The sequence below is a fragment of the Lampetra planeri genome, chromosome 37, assembly GCF_965212315.1.
Source record: "Lampetra planeri chromosome 37, kcLamPlan1.2.h2, whole genome shotgun sequence".
In the NCBI taxonomy this organism is placed as follows: Eukaryota; Metazoa; Chordata; class Hyperoartia; order Petromyzontiformes; family Petromyzontidae; genus Lampetra; species Lampetra planeri.
The window spans coordinates 10203492-10221416 of NC_136143.1; the positions used below are offsets into that span (position 1 = coordinate 10203492).

At 52.4% G+C, this 17925-nt stretch overlaps 1 protein-coding gene across 1 annotated transcript; it reads left to right on the forward strand.

Moving 5' to 3' along the window:
• Positions 1 to 628: 628 nt before the first annotated feature.
• Positions 629 to 17644, forward strand: ARMC5 (armadillo repeat containing 5). Its single transcript, XM_078612089.1, has 7 exons — positions 629 to 913; positions 1068 to 1098; positions 3914 to 4021; positions 5219 to 6422; positions 8123 to 9426; positions 11469 to 11601; positions 12441 to 17644. Exons 1-7 carry the CDS (start codon positions 650 to 652, stop codon positions 13417 to 13419), a joined length of 4023 nt encoding a protein of 1340 aa, XP_078468215.1. The 5' UTR covers positions 629 to 649; the 3' UTR covers positions 13420 to 17644.
• Positions 17645 to 17925: the final 281 nt, after the last annotated feature.

Here is a 17925-nt window from a genome sequence, read left to right on the forward strand (position 1 = left end):
GTGACGTCACATTTCTCAAACCCCCCCCCCCTCTCGTCACACATCGTCACAAATGTCTGACCCCCCCCCACCCCATGTGCATGACGTCATTTATGGACGGCCCCTAAGTCGAGAGTAGGCCTCCTTCACGTATTTTTACGCAGCAACACGGCCTGTTGTTGTTGTAGTCGTGTACACAATCTCAGCTGCATTGCCTCAACGCAAGCAAGACGCTGGTCCCGGATTTCGATTTCGAGTTTCACATCAGCGGTGCTCAGCAGTAGCCCCCCCCCATCCCTCTAGCCCCTCCCCTCTTACACCCCCACCCCGCCCCTCCCCCCTTAAACCCAGCCCCTCCCCTCACAATTTGGTCTTCACGAGCGGGGGGGCTCTCCCGTCAAAGGCGCGCCCGCTCAGCCCCTCCCCTCACCGCCCCTCCCCCCACCGCCCCTCCCCTCACCGCCCCTCCCCTCACCGCCCCTCCCCTCACCACCCTCGTGACGCTCCCTGGCGCAGTGCAAACGGCCAACAGCGGGCGCGAGGCGGCGCTCTCCCGCCAACGGCGCGCGCTCGCGACCTCCCACCCCCCACACCCCCCTCCCCTCACCCCATAACCCCCTCCCCTCACAACACCCCCCCTGCCCCGCCCCCTCGCCTCGCCCTTGCCGCCATGGCGGATAGCAGTCGGACTCACGGGCCAGGCCTCAAGTTTTGCGTGGCGCAGCTCCATAGCGGCTGCACGGCCGCCGTGGTCAATGCCCTCGTCACGATCCGCACCAAATTCATCAAAGAGAGGGGCGGCATCGAGAAGTTCCGCCTGCACGGCGGCCTCAGGCCGCTCGTGGCTCTGATACAGAAGCCCAATGTGAAGATAGTTGACATTTCGCTGAGCATTATCGCCAATTGCTGCACAGAGAGCGAAGCGAGGAAGGAGGTACAACGATCGAAGGGGGCATCATTTGCGAGCGTTTGTGGTGTTTTTATTTCGTGTTCCGTTTGGGGGGGGGGGTGGTGGTGATGGTGGTGGTGGGAGTTTGCCCCCCTCAGGCATGCTGTGTGTGTTGTGTGCGTGTGTTGTGGGTGCGCAGATCCGCAGGCTGGGCGGGCTGCCCCCCATCGGTGAGTGGCACGAACTCGCACGTCGCGCGCGCCCATTGGTTGCTCGACCCCCGAACACGTGACGCGGCTGGGGTAAACACCGCGTCACGTGGGTGGGCGTGCAGGAGGGGGGCAGAGCGCGCGGTGGAAGGGGGAGGGGGCTATGGGCCCGCGTTGTCACGTGTGCCAGGGTCAGGGGTTATAATGTAAGAGTTATGACAACAGTTATGATATAAGAGTTAAGATGATTACATTGTGTAACAAAACAATGTTTTTCCTGGGTAGTGTTATTTCCTAATTGTTTATGCCTCAAAAGTACAGCAGAAAGTGGCTATTATTCCCCACAAACTTTGCTTTTGTGACCAGGACAGTGATAGTTTTTAATTTATCTATTTTCAATGAGCATTTGTGTCATTCCTTCACGTAAAGTCCTGGTCACAAAAGCAAAGTTTGTGGGGAATAATAGCCATTTTCTAAACTTTTTAGGCATAAACAATAAAAAAATTTACCCAGGAACAAAAATGGTGTTACTTAGTGTTATTAGTGTGATGGTGATTGATGTGATGGGGCTGCAGTGTGTGTGATGGTGTTGGATAGAGTATGATGGGGATGGAGTGAGTTGTATGGGGCTGGTGAGTGTAAGTTGCTGTTGCTTGAGTGATGATGATGGGGTTGAATTGAGTATGATGGTGATGCGGCTGGAGTGAGTGTGATGATGTATTCAGTGATGGTGGATGAAGTTGAATTGAGTATGATGGTGATGCGGCTGGAGTGAGTGTGATGATGTATTCAGTGATGGTGGATGAAGTTGAATTGAGTATGATGGTGATGCGGCTGGAGTGAGTGTGATGATGTATTCAGTGATGGTGGATGAAGTTGAATTGAGTATGATGGTGATGCGGCTGGAGTGAGTGTGATGATGTATTCAGTGATGGTGGATGAAGTTGAATTGAGTATGATGGTGATGCGGCTGGAGTGAGTGTGATGATGTATTCAGTGATGGTGGATGAAGTTGAATTGAGTATGATGGTGATGCGGCTGGAGTGAGTGTGATGATGTATTCAGTGATGGTGGATGAAGTTGAATTGAGTATGATGGTGATGCGGCTGGAGTGAGTGTGATGATGTATTCAGTGATGGTGGATGAAGTTGAATTGAGTATGATGGTGATGCGGCTGGAGTGAGTGTGATGATGTATTCAGTGATGGTGGATGAAGTTGAATTGAGTATGATGGTGATGCGGCTGGAGTGAGTGTGATGATGTATTCAGTGATGGTGGATGAAGTTGAATTGAGTATGATGGTGATGCGGCTGGAGTGAGTGTGATGATGTATTCAGTGATGGTGGATGAAGTTGAATTGAGTATGATGGTGATGCGGCTGGAGTGAGTGTGATGATGTATTCAGTGATGGTGGATGAAGTTGAATTGAGTATGATGGTGATGCGGCTGGAGTGAGTGTGATGATGTATTCAGTGATGGTGGATGAAGTTGAATTGAGTATGATGGTGATGCAGCTGGAGTGAGTGTGATGATGTATTCAGTGATGGTGGATGAAGTTGAATTGAGTATGATGGTGATGCGGCTGGAGTGAGTGTGATGATGTATTCAGTGATGGTGGATGAAGTTGAATTGAGTATGATGGTGATGCGGCTGGAGTGAGTGTAATGATGTATTCAGTGATGGTGGATGAAGTTGAATTGAGTATGATGGTGATGCGGCTGGAGTGAGTGTGATGATGTATTCAGTGATGGTGGATGAAGTTGAATTGAGTATGATGGTGATGCGGCTGGAGTGAGTGTGATGATGTATTCAGTGATGGTGGATGAAGTTGAATTGAGTATGATGGTGATGCGGCTGGAGTGAGTGTGATGATGTATTCAGTGATGGTGGATGAAGTTGAATTGAGTATGATGGTGATGCTGCTGGAGTGAGTGTGATGATGTATTCAGTGATGGTGGATGAAGTTGAATTGAGTATGATGGTGATGCGGCTGGAGTGAGTGTGATGATGTATTCAGTGATGGTGGATGAAGTTGAATTGAGTATGATGGTGATGCGGCTGGAGTGAGTGTGATGATGTATTCAGTGATGGTGGATGAAGTTGAATTGAGTATGATGGTGATGCGGCTGGAGTGAGTGTGATGATGTATTCAGTGATGGTGGATGAAGTTGAATTGAGTATGATGGTGATGCGGCTGGAGTGAGTGTGATGATGTATTCAGTGATGGTGGATGAAGTTGAATTGAGTATGATGGTGATGCGGCTGGAGTGAGTGTGATGATGTATTCAGTGATGGTGGATGAAGTTGGATTGAGTATGATGGTGATGCGGCTGGAGTGAGTGTGATGATGTATTCAGTGATGGTGGATGAAGTTGGATTGAGTATGATAGGGGTGATGGTGGTGATAGTCTCTGGCCGAGTGATGCTATCATCAGATGGTGATGGGGCTGGATTGAGTTATGGTGTTGTTCAAGCCTAAGTATGATGGTGTGATGGTGGTTGATTCAGTGATGATGGGACTGGAGGGCATATGATTGGGGATGGGACTTGATTAAGAAGGATGATGATGGTACTTAAGTGTTCACAGTGTTCATCCATTTAAACCTCCGATTATCAATGTTGGCTACGTATGGTGCGAAAGAAGTTGAACATACTACATAAACACCGCCATAGGCTCAACCCTGCTTGGCTCCTGTGATCTGGTGAGATTTGGTGCATTCTGGGTGATTTGGTAATGGGCGAGTCATCAAAAACTGAAGCATAGATCCCATCCGTGTGTGTGCGCAGTTTAACACAATTTGATGTTTGTCATAACCGCCTGTGTCTCACCGAGCAGTGTTGGTGCTGAAGTCGGTGACGGTGGAGAGCATTCAGAATCGGGCAGCGCGTGCGCTGGCCAACCTTGCTCAGGACAAGCAGAACAGCGAGATTCTGCACAAGGCTGGTAAGCGCTGCAGAGAGGCTCTCGGAGTTTGCCAGCCGGGTCGGACCCCAGGGCGCCTGAGCGGGCACTGCTACGACCTTCCTGAGTTGGAATCCAAACAGCCGCCTGCGATAAGAATTCGACGTAAAAGCAGGTGGATTGATTGTCCACCACTCGCCCATTCAAGTCACTCTCTCGCCTTATCTGTTCTCTGCTACTACCACCACGGTCGCTGTTCCCGTAAACTTGGCTCATTGATTCCTCCAGTGATGTTTGGGGAGCAAGTCATATTGGGTACAACTGATAATGAGGATGTCTTCTGTTAGTTGGGAGTGCTGGCGCATGCCTGCAATTCAGCACTGCAGAGACGGGGGGACTAATAGGTTCGTGAAACTCCTGAATCTAGTGAGATGCAACATGGTCAAGGCATGGCAGAACAGTAAGTTGGTTAGAAAACCTGTCTGTGTGGCACGAACCAGTGTTACCCGCTCATATGTAGATATGTGGTCGTTCTAGTTTCTTTCATACGCAAAAGATTTGTATTGCTGTTTCATATTTCTTCATCCTGAGCACGTAACTGTGTACAGTACAACGGTGCAAATCCCATCGACTCGAGGCATGGGAAGATATGTGAAAAGGTCAGATTATGTGAACAAATATAAAACTACGGCTAACACCGTGCACAAAAAAGTTACCGGACAAAGTAAGTAGGTTATTAAAGAATACAAATATAATACTTCCATTTATATTTTACCCATGAAGTAACAAAACGTCTCGGAGGCAGCTGTATTCGCCGAGGGGACTCCGAATGGCAGCTTGTCCATTGCACTGGACATTAATATGCAGTTTATAATTTAAGACAAGATGTCGTTTCCTACCAAGAAGTTTAAAGTTATAAACGGACAGCAACTTACATTGAATGGCTTCTTGTTAACTTTAAAAATCTTAAAAAGTTCTTCGTCTTTTTTCTCTGCAAAGGATTTCTGTTGTGAAGCCATGTTAACCACTGATCGGGCCAAGTCTTCATTGCTCCGGGGCTGCCTCGGGCCGTCTCGGGCTGTCGTTTTACTCTTTGTAGCCACTGCGGATGCTGCGAACGTCGCGGACTCATTTTTCCCTGAACTGTACGGGGGTGGGGGGCAAGATAATCGATGAGGGCCGACACGCGACGGCCGCACACGCGACACTGTGGTGTTGCGATTTTTGTAATGCGCGCAGGCACGGTGCCGCATCTCATAGCGCTGCTCGAGTCCGGCCGTGACGACGAGTGCCTGCAGAGCGCCGTCCGTGCCGTGAGGAACCTGGCCGACTCCCCGTCTCACCGCGCTGCCATGGTGAGCCAGGGCGTGGTGGAGCCGCTGGCGCAGCTGCTGAAGAGGGGCGACCGCTCGGGCGTCGTGGGGGCCAGCGCCCGGGCGCTGGCCGAGCTCAGCCGCCAGTGCTCGACGGAGTGCGCCGAGGTGCTGTCGCGAGTCGATGCGCCGTCCGCGCTCGTCGCGCTGGTCTGTGGCGGCGACGCGGCGGTGCGCGCCGACGCCATGCAGACGCTGAGCAGCCTGTGCTCCCAGGCCATCGTGCGGCCCACCCTGGGCAGCGCCGGCGCGATACGCTGCTTCGTCGACGAAATCAGAAGCGCGCGCAACAGCGGCGGCGGTAACAGCGGCGGCACCAGCAGCAGCACCACAAACAGCACCACAAACAGCAGCACCACCAGCAACAGCAGCACCACCACCAGCAGCACCACCACCAACCATACCACCACCACCAACAGCAGCACCACCACCAACAGCACCACCACCAACAGCACCACCAACAGCAGCAGCAACATCAGCAACAGCAGCAGCTGCACCAGCAGCAGCACCAACAGTAATACCTGCACCAGCAGCAGCACGTGCACCAGTAGCACCACAAGCAGCAGCAACAGTAAGAGCTCTACCAGCAACAGCTGCACCAGCACCAACAGTTCCATGAGCAGACGCATCAACAGCTGCAACACCATCAGCAACAGCAGCAGCAGCGCTCCAGCTGGTAGCGCAGTGCTGGACGTCGTCCGAGCTCTGTGCCTCTGCTGCCGCGAGGCTGTGAACCGGGCGAAGGTTGTGGAGAGCGGTGGCATCGAGCTGCTCTTCTCGCTGCTCAAGGACTCCCACTTCAAGGCGTCCCACGACCGAATCATCTTGGCCTTCCTCGGTTTTTTCTACGAGGAGTCCGCGCTGGACGTGCTGCTCGGGTACGGGTTGGTGCCCATCCTGGTGAGGCGGCTGGAGGAGTGGACACTCGCGTCCGATAAGTTCCAGGCGACCGCTGTCGTTGCCGACATTGAGGACGAGAGGTACGCCGCCTCGTACGACTTCCCGACAGAGTTCAACCGCAAGCCGGACATGGAACCAAATGCGGAGTCCTCGAGCTTCCTCAGCATGAGGTGGGGTACTGCTGATTTTTTTTGTTTCTGCGTATTCACTGCTCGCCTTAAACACAGGTGGAGGAGCTCTTCCTTGCTGAGGCCTCAATAGGACTTTCAGATACAGTCTGTTCTTCTGTAACGCCGCGTGTTTTCGTAATGCGAATTGGATATAACGCGATTGAGTGATCGGAACTACCGCTGCAGCGCGAGTAGGAACAAGCGTTTGTACGACTGCCTCAGTGTAGCATCACACAAGGCGGGATGCTGCTGGATGCTTCTAGATGCTACCCATGCGCCTCCGTCTTTGTTCAGCCCGCGTACGCATCTCATGTGTTATTACGGACTGCGCTTTACCCTACGTGAAATATTATTTATTATAATGCAAGTTTTCCCATAACGCGATGTTCTTCAGGAACGCAGCTACCGCTTCGTAGTAGAACAGACTGTACCTTTGGCAAACAACCACACATGAACACACACATCAGTTTATACTGTCACTGCAAGAGGCCCCTGCGGTGATGAACGGACTAAAATTAGGAATGCGGTGTTGCCAGGTCAAATACATTCCCGTCTGGTACCTAATTAGTGCATCTAAGATGCTTTGAACGACAAATAAATCTATTTTTTGAAGGCTGTTTCAAAGTCATTAGCTCTTCGTGTGGCCACGGGGCTGTTCAGAATTAAGCTGTGGGCCGTATGTTCCCCAGCCCTGCCTTAAAAGCTGATCAGGTGGCACTGTGGGTAGAGCACTTGACACAATTGGAAGGCTGAAAGTTCAAATCCCTGTTGGTTATTAACTCAGCCAATCAGCTGTTTGACATCCATAACACGAGTCATACTGTGGGAGGTCTGCAGTGATTGTCTTGTTGAGAGACTCTTTTCTACCATGGAAATGTGGAATTTCCATCACGGGCTCAGGACCACTGGCAGGGATTAGCGCCACTCGTGGGATGAAAGGCCAGGAGGGGAAATTATCGATTTGACATTGTGAAAAGTAAAACCGTAATATAATTCAGTGTGAACACAAATTATTACCATTTGGTTACTGCAACTTTTATGAGCCTCATGGCTCCGCTATGCTCTTTGCGTGTAACTATCCATTCATGGCAGTTTGTAACGAGGCGTGGCTCACCGATGTGCCCTAATTAGAGGAAAACGTGTCCACGTCTCCCATGCTGTGCACTGCCCTAATGAGTTGAAGCCCGATGAGCAATTTGGATAAATTGAGTGAAACCCACTTTGTGCTACAGTGCTTTTGTAATTGCTGTTCTCTGTTTTGCTGTTGCCATTTTGGTGACCCAAGACACAAATGAGAGTCATCCTGGTCTCTTTTAAGTTCTCACCTGATTAAATCAATTTAACTTGTCCTACTTGCCAAAGCAGCATCATTGACCCTTTCCCGTTCCGAGACCCCTGCAAGTTGCAGGATGTGGGTCCCGTTGACCGCTGATTCTCGGAACGCGCGAGCGGTTTAGCGTTAATTTTATTTCGAGAGGCGTATCGTCGCTGTTTTTAAAGACATTCACGGCGGAGAACTGTAGCGACACGACCGCCGCACTCTATGATAGCTGACGCAAAACTGTGCCACACGCCCTCCTCCCGCATTGGCCTTCTACTTCCGATTCCGTTTGTAATCGATTCGACGTCATTCGGAGTCGATTCCGTAACACATTCTGCTTGTCCGTCATGCTTTCTCACTCGTGCTTTTGTGACGACAGGTCATGGCTTCTCACGCAGGGCTACATCGTGAGCCCGGGCGACATCTCCCCGCGTTGGTGTCCGGACGGCAGCACGGGAGACACGGAGCTGGAGGATCTGGAGGCGGTGCCGCGGTGCAGCAGCCTCGTCGCGCTCCACTCCTCCGTGGCCGACGCCGAGGCCGTGGAGGAGCCCGGCAGCCCCCGGGTGGCTCGCCCTTCCGGCGGCGACGTCGACGGGGCGTGCGCCGATGCCAAACGAGCGAAACTTGACGACGAGGACGACGAAGACGATGGACGCACGGCGACGGGTGCTCACGCGGGTCGTTGCTCGGAGGTCGAGAACACGGGAGGAGCTCGGCAGCAAACTCTGCCGGCGCGCCGACGGAAACGACTGCTCACCCACCCTCAAGACCAGCGGGAATCCCCGCAGGCCTCCTCCACCCGTCTGCACTTCAGGCTCCTCAAGTTCTGCCAGAACGCCCGATCGGAAGCCACATCCGTCAAACACAAGAAGGAAGCTTGTTCGTCGTCGTCGTCCTCACCGGATCTGCGTGCTTCCGACCTCGCGAGCGGCGAGCCGAACCGAAGCGCCGCCACGAAACGCAAAGAGAACGACGCTCGACGACACGACCCCCCAGCGCCTCGTAAAGCCCCCGCCCAGGGAGCGGCGACGACAACAACGACGGCCGTTGCCACCACCGCCGCCGCCACCGCCGCCACCGTCGCCACCGCCGCCACCGCCGCCACCGCCGCCACCGCCGCCACCGCCGCCACCGCCGCCACCGTCGCCACCGCCGCCACCGCCGCCATCGCCGCCACCGCCGCCGCCACTGACAAAAACTCTATCGCCGCCGCCGCCGCCGGCAAAACAACGACGAGCGGCGCGGCGGGCCCTAGCGGCGCCGCGTTCAAACCGGAGCAGGGGCACGGGTCGGAAACGCAGCAGGCGGTGGGGCCCGACTTCGCCATCCTCTGGCTGCTGTCGCGCTTCTCCATGTACGTGGACCCGAGCTTCCTGGTGACGACGGCCGTTCTCCGCGGTCTGCTCAACTACGTGCTGGGCGCGACGCGGCCGAGCCCCCGGGCCGCGCGCATCCTCCTGCGCCTCGCCGCCAACCCCAACTGCCTGGAGGCGTTCGTGCGCACGCACGGCATCTCCACGCTGCACCTGCGCCTCTGCCACGGCCTGTGCCCCGACGGGGAGGCGGAACGGGCGCGGGGCAACCTTTCCGCGGGTGACGGGAGCGCCGGAGGAGGTGTCGAGTCTCTCGTGCAGAGGACTGCGAACTTGAAGCTGACCACAGCGAGTAACCGCGAATTGGGTAAGGGCGGTGTGATGTTTCCGGTTGGGAGGAAATGCCGGTAAATGACAGTAAACAACTTGTTGAGCGCAGCCGGCTTTGTTAACCACATGAGGGCGTTTTACATCAGCGCTATACGTGGGGGACACCGCTTGAAAACTGTCGCCCGTGTTATGGCCATGCCCAGGCGGTCACACGTCAGCATTACATCGTTGCCCTGTTGACTTGGACTCAAGCACTCTGTATGTGTATGTGTGGCGCTCACTCGCAGTAGTGTAATGGTTAGCGTGCTGAGCTGTGAACCCGGCCACCCGAGTTCAATTCCGCCAACACCAATGACGATTATTTGAACCTGTACTGGGCCTCCTCTAGGGTCGACTTCGCCTCAAATGAGTACCTGGTGCGGTGTGTAAACATCGCCACTGGGGAGACAAAGGCAGTCGCGCGTGATGCTGGCCACCCACCCCCTCGTGTGCCGTTTCAGCCTTCATAGGTGCTCGCTAACAGCATTCGCCTCAACATTCTATTTAAGCTACACGAGGGATATTTGTCTTTGTATCCTGGTAGTGGTTGGCACACTGTGCCACGATTCCGGCGACCTTTAGATTTGACACCCGCTCACGACCAACATCGGCTACAAATATCTAAACCTGTCCTGGGCCTACCCCCCAGGTCGACTTGAGTAGCTAGTGCAGTGTGTAAACATCAGCATTGGGGAGATAAAGGTGGCCCAGGCATGATGCAAGCCGCACCAGCCATGTATGCGCCATACTCGCCCTCATCGGTACGAACAACACTTTTCACAACCGCCTGTTCAGGCAACCACGGGGATCTTTGTCCCAGCTAAGGGTCGACTTGGCTGATCATTGTAATAATTTCTTCAAGGTCGACAAAACAAGTACCGCTTTGTGGAAGGCCGGGCGGCTGCACGTACATTTCAATATGTGGGTAGAGGTCTGCGTATAATTACCTGATGGGATTTTTTAATTATAACTGTGAAGTTGTCTGAAATGTCTGGGACACGGCCCATTGCGGCTCCCCTTTCCGACGTAGGATGTGGAATTTCCACCGCTGCCTCTGGACCGCCGGTGCATTTGCTCCCATGCCACGCATGCACTCTTTTACATTTCGTCATTTTTTTTTGGCTTTTGCATTTATTTAATTTAAACATATTTCGAGTTCAACTTTCAACATTGCACCAGTCTGAAGCAGACGACTGCAGCCTACGGCAGGATATTTTCAGCCACAGCAAAAATAAGTTATATTTAGTGCTGCCATGTGTTCTGCCCATGCCAATGATGACCACCCATCTTTGGCCACACCCTGCTGCAGCAGTTATTGATTGCTGCAATGCACTTGAAACAGTTATTGCAGACTTAAGTTAAATCTGCTCGTGCGGTTGCTGTATTAGAATGGAGCGGCCGAACGTCGCTCTTTTAAACACTGCCCTGTGTATATGTGTAAGCCTCTGCTTGTATGCTCATGTGTGCTTGAGTCTGTGCAAATGTGTTTGCATCTGTGTGTGTGCTTGTATGTGCGGGGTGAGTGGTAGTGTACCGGTTAACGTGCTGCGCTATGAACCCGGCGACCCGAGTCCGATTCCCGCTTATGGTGAACACCAGTGGCAATTATCTGAACCGGTCCTGGGCCTCCCCGAGGTCGACTTAGCCTCAAATGAGTACCTGGTACAATATGTAAACATCGCCACTGGGGAGATAAAGGCGGCTGGGCGTGGTGTTGGCCACACACCCCCTCGTGTACCGTGCCAGCCTTCATAGGTGCTGCTCGCTAACAGCACTTGCCCCAACATTCTGTTAAAGGCTATACGGGGAATCTTTGTCTTTGTGCGTCGATGTGCTAGTTGCACGTATGCATATATTTGTATCGGTGTGTGTGTGCGTTGTTTGTGCTCGCACGTGCATGCCTGCATGCACACGTGCCTACATGCCTTTCCGCGTGCATACCTATACGTGCATTCGTGTGTGCGCATGTGTGCGCGTATATTGTGTTTACATACTTTCCTGCACGTGTTTTTGCACGTGTGTCTGTGTGTGTATCGGCAGCATGGGGAATGTTGCGGAGTCTGCGTGTTCAAGCCGAGTCGGGGTTTGGAACCGGAACCCTGAACCACCTCCTGCTGTCGACCCGACAGGGAGACAAAGCTGCCTGCGCCCTCGCATTGCTCTACCTGTGTCGGTAAACGATGAACGCTCACAGCCATCACTACCCCCTGGTGCTCTCCCAGTTCCACACGTGTAGTCTCTCTTGTTGTGGTACAGTGCTAGTGGGCAGCCCTTCCTGTGGACAGCGTGACGTGGCACTCCGGTGACATTCACCACTCGGCTGGCACGTCTGTGATCCAGCCAGCCTGATTGAGGCAAGGGTTGGTGAATCACACAGAATTTGTGAGCCTCCCATGCCCACGAGACTGCAATGTGGTGATGCGGTGGCAATATAGCAAGTTTATTGGGAACCCATCTCCCAAGGGGAGTATTATTATTATTGTTGTGCATACTCTTTGGTTCTTTTGGTAAAGTCATGTAGGTATAAAATAAAATAAATCACGACGTTTCGATCGCAACACAAAAATATAATGCAGCAGCTGAACTGCTGGATTATATTTTTCCGCCTGAGGACGACCGCTTGTGTTGCGATCGAAACGTCGTGATTTATTTTGTTTTCTACCTACGTGACTTTACCGAGAGAACCAAAGAGTATGGATTCCTGCAGTCACGAAAGCTTCAAATCATCATTGTGCATGTGCATATTCAATGCGCTTCCAGATAAGCCTGGATTTTCTTCCGGGTCCTCCGGTTTTTCTCTCCACATTTAAAAACACGCGTTGGCTGATATAAATGTCCACGTGATAAGCCACTTCGTTGAGCTATCACCTGTGGTGGCCAGGTCGCTTCTGAAAAAGAGCTACATGGCTCAGTGGGGCCTTATCTGGTAAAATACAAAATGGTTTAGTTTTATCGCCCTCATCATCGTTGTTATTGACGCGTGTTGCGCGTGACGCGACTATGACGGCGCAGGAATGAGCCACTGCGGCGAAGGCTGCTGGTGGACCAGTGCGGCCTACAGCTGCTGGTGTCGCACATGCTGCGCTCCCCGGACCCCAGCTACGTGGTTCGCGCCACGGGGGCTCTGCTGGAATTCTGCAGCTTGGAGGGCAAGGGCGGCACCCCCTCTTCTCCTCGTCCTCATCCTCCTCATCCTCCGCCGGGAGAATTCAGGTCGGGAAAGTGGCGCGAGCCGCCGTGCTCGGAAGGCGGAGCCGCCTCGGCTCGGAGCGAACTGTCGGGCGCGCCGCCGTGGGACGGAACCTCGTCCTGCGGCTACGCGCGCTGCGTGGCCGACGGCGCCGCGGACGTGCGGTTCGTCCTGGACTGCGGCGCCAAGGTGTCCGCGCAGCGCAAGCAGCTGGTGTCGCGCTCCGAGGTGTTCGGCGCCATGCTGCAGGGACACTACTCGGAGGCGCAGCAGTCGTGCGTCGCCGTGCGCAACGCGTCGGACGCCGCCTTCACGCTGCTCATGCACCACCTGCACGGCTGCTGTCTGCCGGCGTGCCGGGCGCTGCGGGCGGTGTACTCGCCCGGCTGCGTGACGCCGTTCGCGGAAGAAGGGGCGACGGCGGCGGCGGCGGTGGAAAGCGCCGACCCGAGACCTGCGGGGAGCGGCGAGCGGCGCGGGAAGCCGGGCGGCTCGCTGGCGGGCAGCCTCCTGGGCGAGCTCATGGCGCTGTCCAATCAGTTCCTGCTGCCGGACTTGAAGCGCGATCTCACCGCGGTGGTGCGCTCGTGCTGCCTGCACGCCGAGTCGCTGCCGGCGGTCTACGCGTTTGCCGAGCGGCACTGCTTCGGCGAGCTGTGCCGCCAGTGCCTGGAATTCCTGCTGACGGCGCCGCTCACGATCGCGCAGCGCAGCAGGGGTTTCTGGGAGCTATCGCAGGTGCAGTGCAACGGCAGCGAGATGGAAGCCACCCTCCACTCCGTCCTCCTGTCCTTCATTTAGAGACACGCGCGCCCAACAGCAGATGCGCCCATGATGAGGGTTGACATTGTGACTTTGTTTGTTCACGCCGCTGCTGGCACAAGGGCCTTCACTCCGCTAGAGGAAGCTCTAGAGAGCCCCGCCCCCCCCTCTGATGGAGGATATTTGATCTATTCTGTCACGCTGGATAAATGTCTTAGAAGAGGTGGGAAAACCAACACCCGCTGGCCGACTAACTACGGTGTAAACCAATTATACTGCTCGGTGGACAGAGGTGCTGGGAAATGGAATTGAACTAGCACCCTCTGGATTGGTTCCAGCGTGCTCACCATTCCACCGACAGCAGCGATCCCTGCGCTGATGGACGCTGATGTTTAAAACTGACTTAACTTGACGGGACCTGCATCACGTTGACTTCACTCCACAGGTCGAGGCATTTCTGAATGGAGTTCATAAGTACGGATATCATGCCTTCACATAGCAGCGACAGAAATATATTTAAGTATATTGCAAAGTGGCGCTTGAAATTAGTCTCGAGGTGCATTTGCTCTACAAACAAACAATACCCCACCTCGTTCCTTTGAATTAGTGGTATTTTTTTTTTAAACCGGAGCAACGTTTGGGACCATTGAACCATCATCGTTAACGTCTTAAGCCGTTGTCCGTCGACTGCTGGATAGACAAGGCCCTCCTTAAGCCATTGCTGTCCCTCGTGATCACGTGATGCTGCACTGCCAATGTTTGTTATTGACGTCGCGAGCCCTATCCTACAAGAGAAGCATAATGACTACTTTTTAAAACATCGCTAAAATGTCGATAAAATCCATTCTCTCAAGCTACATCTCATCTGAGCGATCGGTAGTAAACCAAGTAACCCTTCAATATGCGCGACTTAAATCACCTGCCGCTTTGCCCGCATCAGAGCAAGCATTTGGTGCAACGAGGGGAAATTGAACCTCGTATTCAGGGTCATAACAAATAAAGCGCAGCTCGCAAACTCGCGCTCCCGCGCAATCGTGGTTCCCGGAATACGTCGCCACAAATCTCTGAGCAGATCGACGCCTCTAAAGCCGAGTCTGTCTCTCCCCCGCAAGCAACCAGTGGTGCAACTGCTCGCAACCGGTTGCAGACATCCACGTGGAAGCGGTTCATTTGTTGTGTGTGGACGAAGTTGCATGGAACCGATCGCTCGGCTGTTGGACGGGCGCTTGAGAGGTCGATGTTTTGTCAAACTCTTTTTGAGGGGAGCGAGGGAGGACGGAGTCAATGGGCACCTTGTGTTTGTCACGTTGAGCGATCCCTTTGCTGTAGTGAACGACATTTACACTTACATTTCATTTGCAGGACTCGTGGCTATAGCACAAATGAATAAACTCGCAACCGTTGTCATCACTCCAGTGCCCTACAATGGAGAATTAATTAATTCAGTAGCCTCAGTTTTCGAGTAGTTTGTGTTAAGGCGGTGACAATGGCAAACACGGTGAGTGAAATTAGTGCTTGTGCAATAATAATTGTAATGCGGTCCCTTTTGTTTAATTGACCGCGCTCTTTATCATTTTGCTTTTCGATTTCATTTTGTCTTTATACCCCCACAACGTTTTCCCCGATTGCGCCACCATCGCTGCCGTCGCCACGTTATTTGATGAAGATTGAACTCTCGCAGAGCGGCGCAACGATTCGTTGTTAGAGAACGGCGCACGGAAGCGGATATCACAGAGCTAACTGCAGTGAGTCGGTGGTGGGGGGTGGGCATCACCCGATTTCCATGCGAGAGTAGAGTTCGACACATAGCTGTTTAAACCAATATTTATTTAAATTCTTAGAGCTGGAATTTAGCCAAATTAAATACAGAAACAAATTTAATGAGGTTTTATGTTGGTGCTTGGGCTGAGGCCCATCAATTCGCTACACTTGACCCGGCGACCTGGATTTTAAACCATGACCTCAACTCTGCCAGCTCGGTGCCCTTTGATCTATGAGCCACCTCTTCACTCGGAAATTTTTTTGTTTCGTAAAACTCGGGAAAAAAATATCTGGCGGGATGATGCTGTGATCGGAGTGCCCGGCTCGCAAGCATAACCTTCCCATTGGGAGTTGGCCAACTCGTACCGCTGTGTGGAAGTCGGCAACGGCGATTGACCGATGGAGGGTCTGACTCCTTCTGCGGAGATTGTGGATTCCCACCAACGCTAGCCTGAGGAGAAATTCGCACAATATCTTCACTGGTTGAGAAGGGAAACACCTTGGCTTTTCTTCGTGAGAGGAGAACGGGCCAGTTCTCGTGTTAAAACTCGGGCGAACATATGTATGCGTGCGTCCTGGTGAGTTAATCCATTCGTTCAACTTCAATAGTCTTCGCAACGAGAGCAGAATTGCCAAGTTTGATTTTTTTTCTCAATCCAAGTTGTGGATGGTAAGGAGTGTATTCAGCATAAATCGGTGGTCGCTTACCGCACTTGCCCCAACAGTCTGTGAAGGCTATACAGGGGATCTTTGTTGTTTTTCAGTACGATTCATAACCTAGTCTTAATTACTTTTTTGTTTGCCGTCGAGTTTTCCTTCATCTCCCAATCTTAATTAAATTGTGCCATTTGACCTCGTGTTACGGGACAAATTTCCATTCGGAACAGCAGCACATCAACCTTGCGTTGGAGAACGACCCAGAAGGTGTCACCCAAAACTCCTGAACTACATAATTTCTGGGGGGGGGGGGGGGGGGGGCCAGGGGGTTTGGGTTAGTTCGCGTAAATATAAATGTGTCGTTAAACCCGCCACCAACCTGGCACAGCCAATTATTAAGGTTTGTCAAGTAAACTAAACATTTTTATTTAAGTTACCAATTGCTAAAAAGCCTACGCGTTATCCCCAATTCCATTCGGTTGGCTTCTTGTACGCAACGAGGCGGTGGCACATTGCATGCGACGAGCGTTTGTCGATGCGGCAGTCCACAACGTACCAGTCTCAAAAATGGAAAAAAATCTGAATAAATGAAGAAAACTATTTTTATATTGGTTTCTTAAGCAATTCACGATACAATCGCAAGCGGCTGAAACTCGGGATTCCTCAGCAGTGCCGGTCTGTTGTTTCTGGAAAATGAAATGCATTCAAATATAAAATGCATTTAAAATTAAATATAAATCAAGACTTACGTGGAATCGTACAATCCTGAGAAATAAAATAATGGTCCACCATTGCATGATTTCAGGACAATTCCGCGGTATTTATTTCGATATGTGGATCCGTTACCATTATTTAATCATTTGAAGTGTCTTTGTGCTCACAGACGTTATGTCAGCCGAGGCAAAGTGACACCACCTTTGGCAAGAAAAGCACAGAAGTGATGTAATGTGACAGAATACTTTGGAATATATCCAAAACTATTTTTTTCTCCAATCCAAAAAATCGTATCGATGGCTCTTTGTGATTTTTTTTGTTAATCACAAATGTTGGACCGTACTTAGACTATGATACGCAACGGCCTTTTGGGGCGGAGGGGTGTGGGGGGATATTGCCACCCCCACCCTTCCCAGGGTGCACCTCTGTCTCTGACACCATCCCCAGTTCCCCAAACCACTTCTGCCACTACCCTTCCCGCATTTTGAATAGCAATTCATTGCCCGGTTTAACATTCTTTAATATTTCACTCCAGGCATGTCACAAAGTTCTCCATTGCAAAGTAAAACAACAACAACAAAAGTCAAGTCTTCTAGATGTGCTAGCTGACATTTTATTGCTGGGTTGCGCTGAAAAAAGTGAAACAAAACCCAATTTGGATCCTGCTACGTTTGGCCCCCCACGGAAGTTTTTGCCCATTTATCTCGCATCTTCTAAGAAAGGTCCTCACTACGGACAGGAAACGTGACCTGCATTTACTCTGCGGGGAATAGTGGGTGCCGTGCCGTCGGCTGGCGCACTACCACGACGAAACCGGCGGCGACCCGAGATTGAGTGCTGGTCACAGCAAACGGTTCTGCCTCCCGCCCCATCTTCACCAACCCACACTGGTCGATGTGATGAAGTGTGGTCAAAACGACCCCTATGACTAACAGCGTGGGGGGTGGGGGGCCTTGATCCAGCAGTAGCTTGACATGAGGGCAGAAATTTTGAATAGCATTCTGCAGTACTGTCGAGGCTGTGTGTGAGGATTATAGCATTACATTATATCGCACTATAGGCTCTGGTCAGTGTCATATATCGTGTCACGTGATATCAGGTAAATATCAATAAAGAGCTACTTCTTGCATCATTTTTGTCACGTGACTAACTCATTGATCTTGCACTTCAGCAGTCTTGCTACCAGATGGAAGGGTGTTCCCTTACCTCTCGGCGTCGTAGACATTACTGTGGGGGAAACGAGTCGAGGGGATGATCAGTCAAGTCGAGCAATCGACTGAAAGTTGCAATTGCTTTTTATTTGGACAATTACTCGGGGGGGGGGGGGGCGCTTTTAAACACATTCCTGCGGAGGGAGCTGGTAGGAACGTCGGGTTGCTCGGTCAATGGCCACGGTCAACGGCGGCGTGGTGT

Bases quoted from the DNA above. Each gene is read 5' to 3' on its own strand.
- ARMC5 (XM_078612089.1), top strand. From the start codon at position 650: ATGGCGGATAGCAGTCGGACTCACGGGCCAGGCCTCAAGTTTTGCGTG. The intron at 1,099-3,913 runs GTGAGTGGCACG...CTCACCGAGCAG, and splicing joins GGGCGGGCTGCCCCCCATCG to TGTTGGTGCTGAAGTCGGTG. The intron at 11,602-12,440 runs GTAAACGATGAA...ATGACGGCGCAG, and splicing joins GCATTGCTCTACCTGTGTCG to GAATGAGCCACTGCGGCGAA.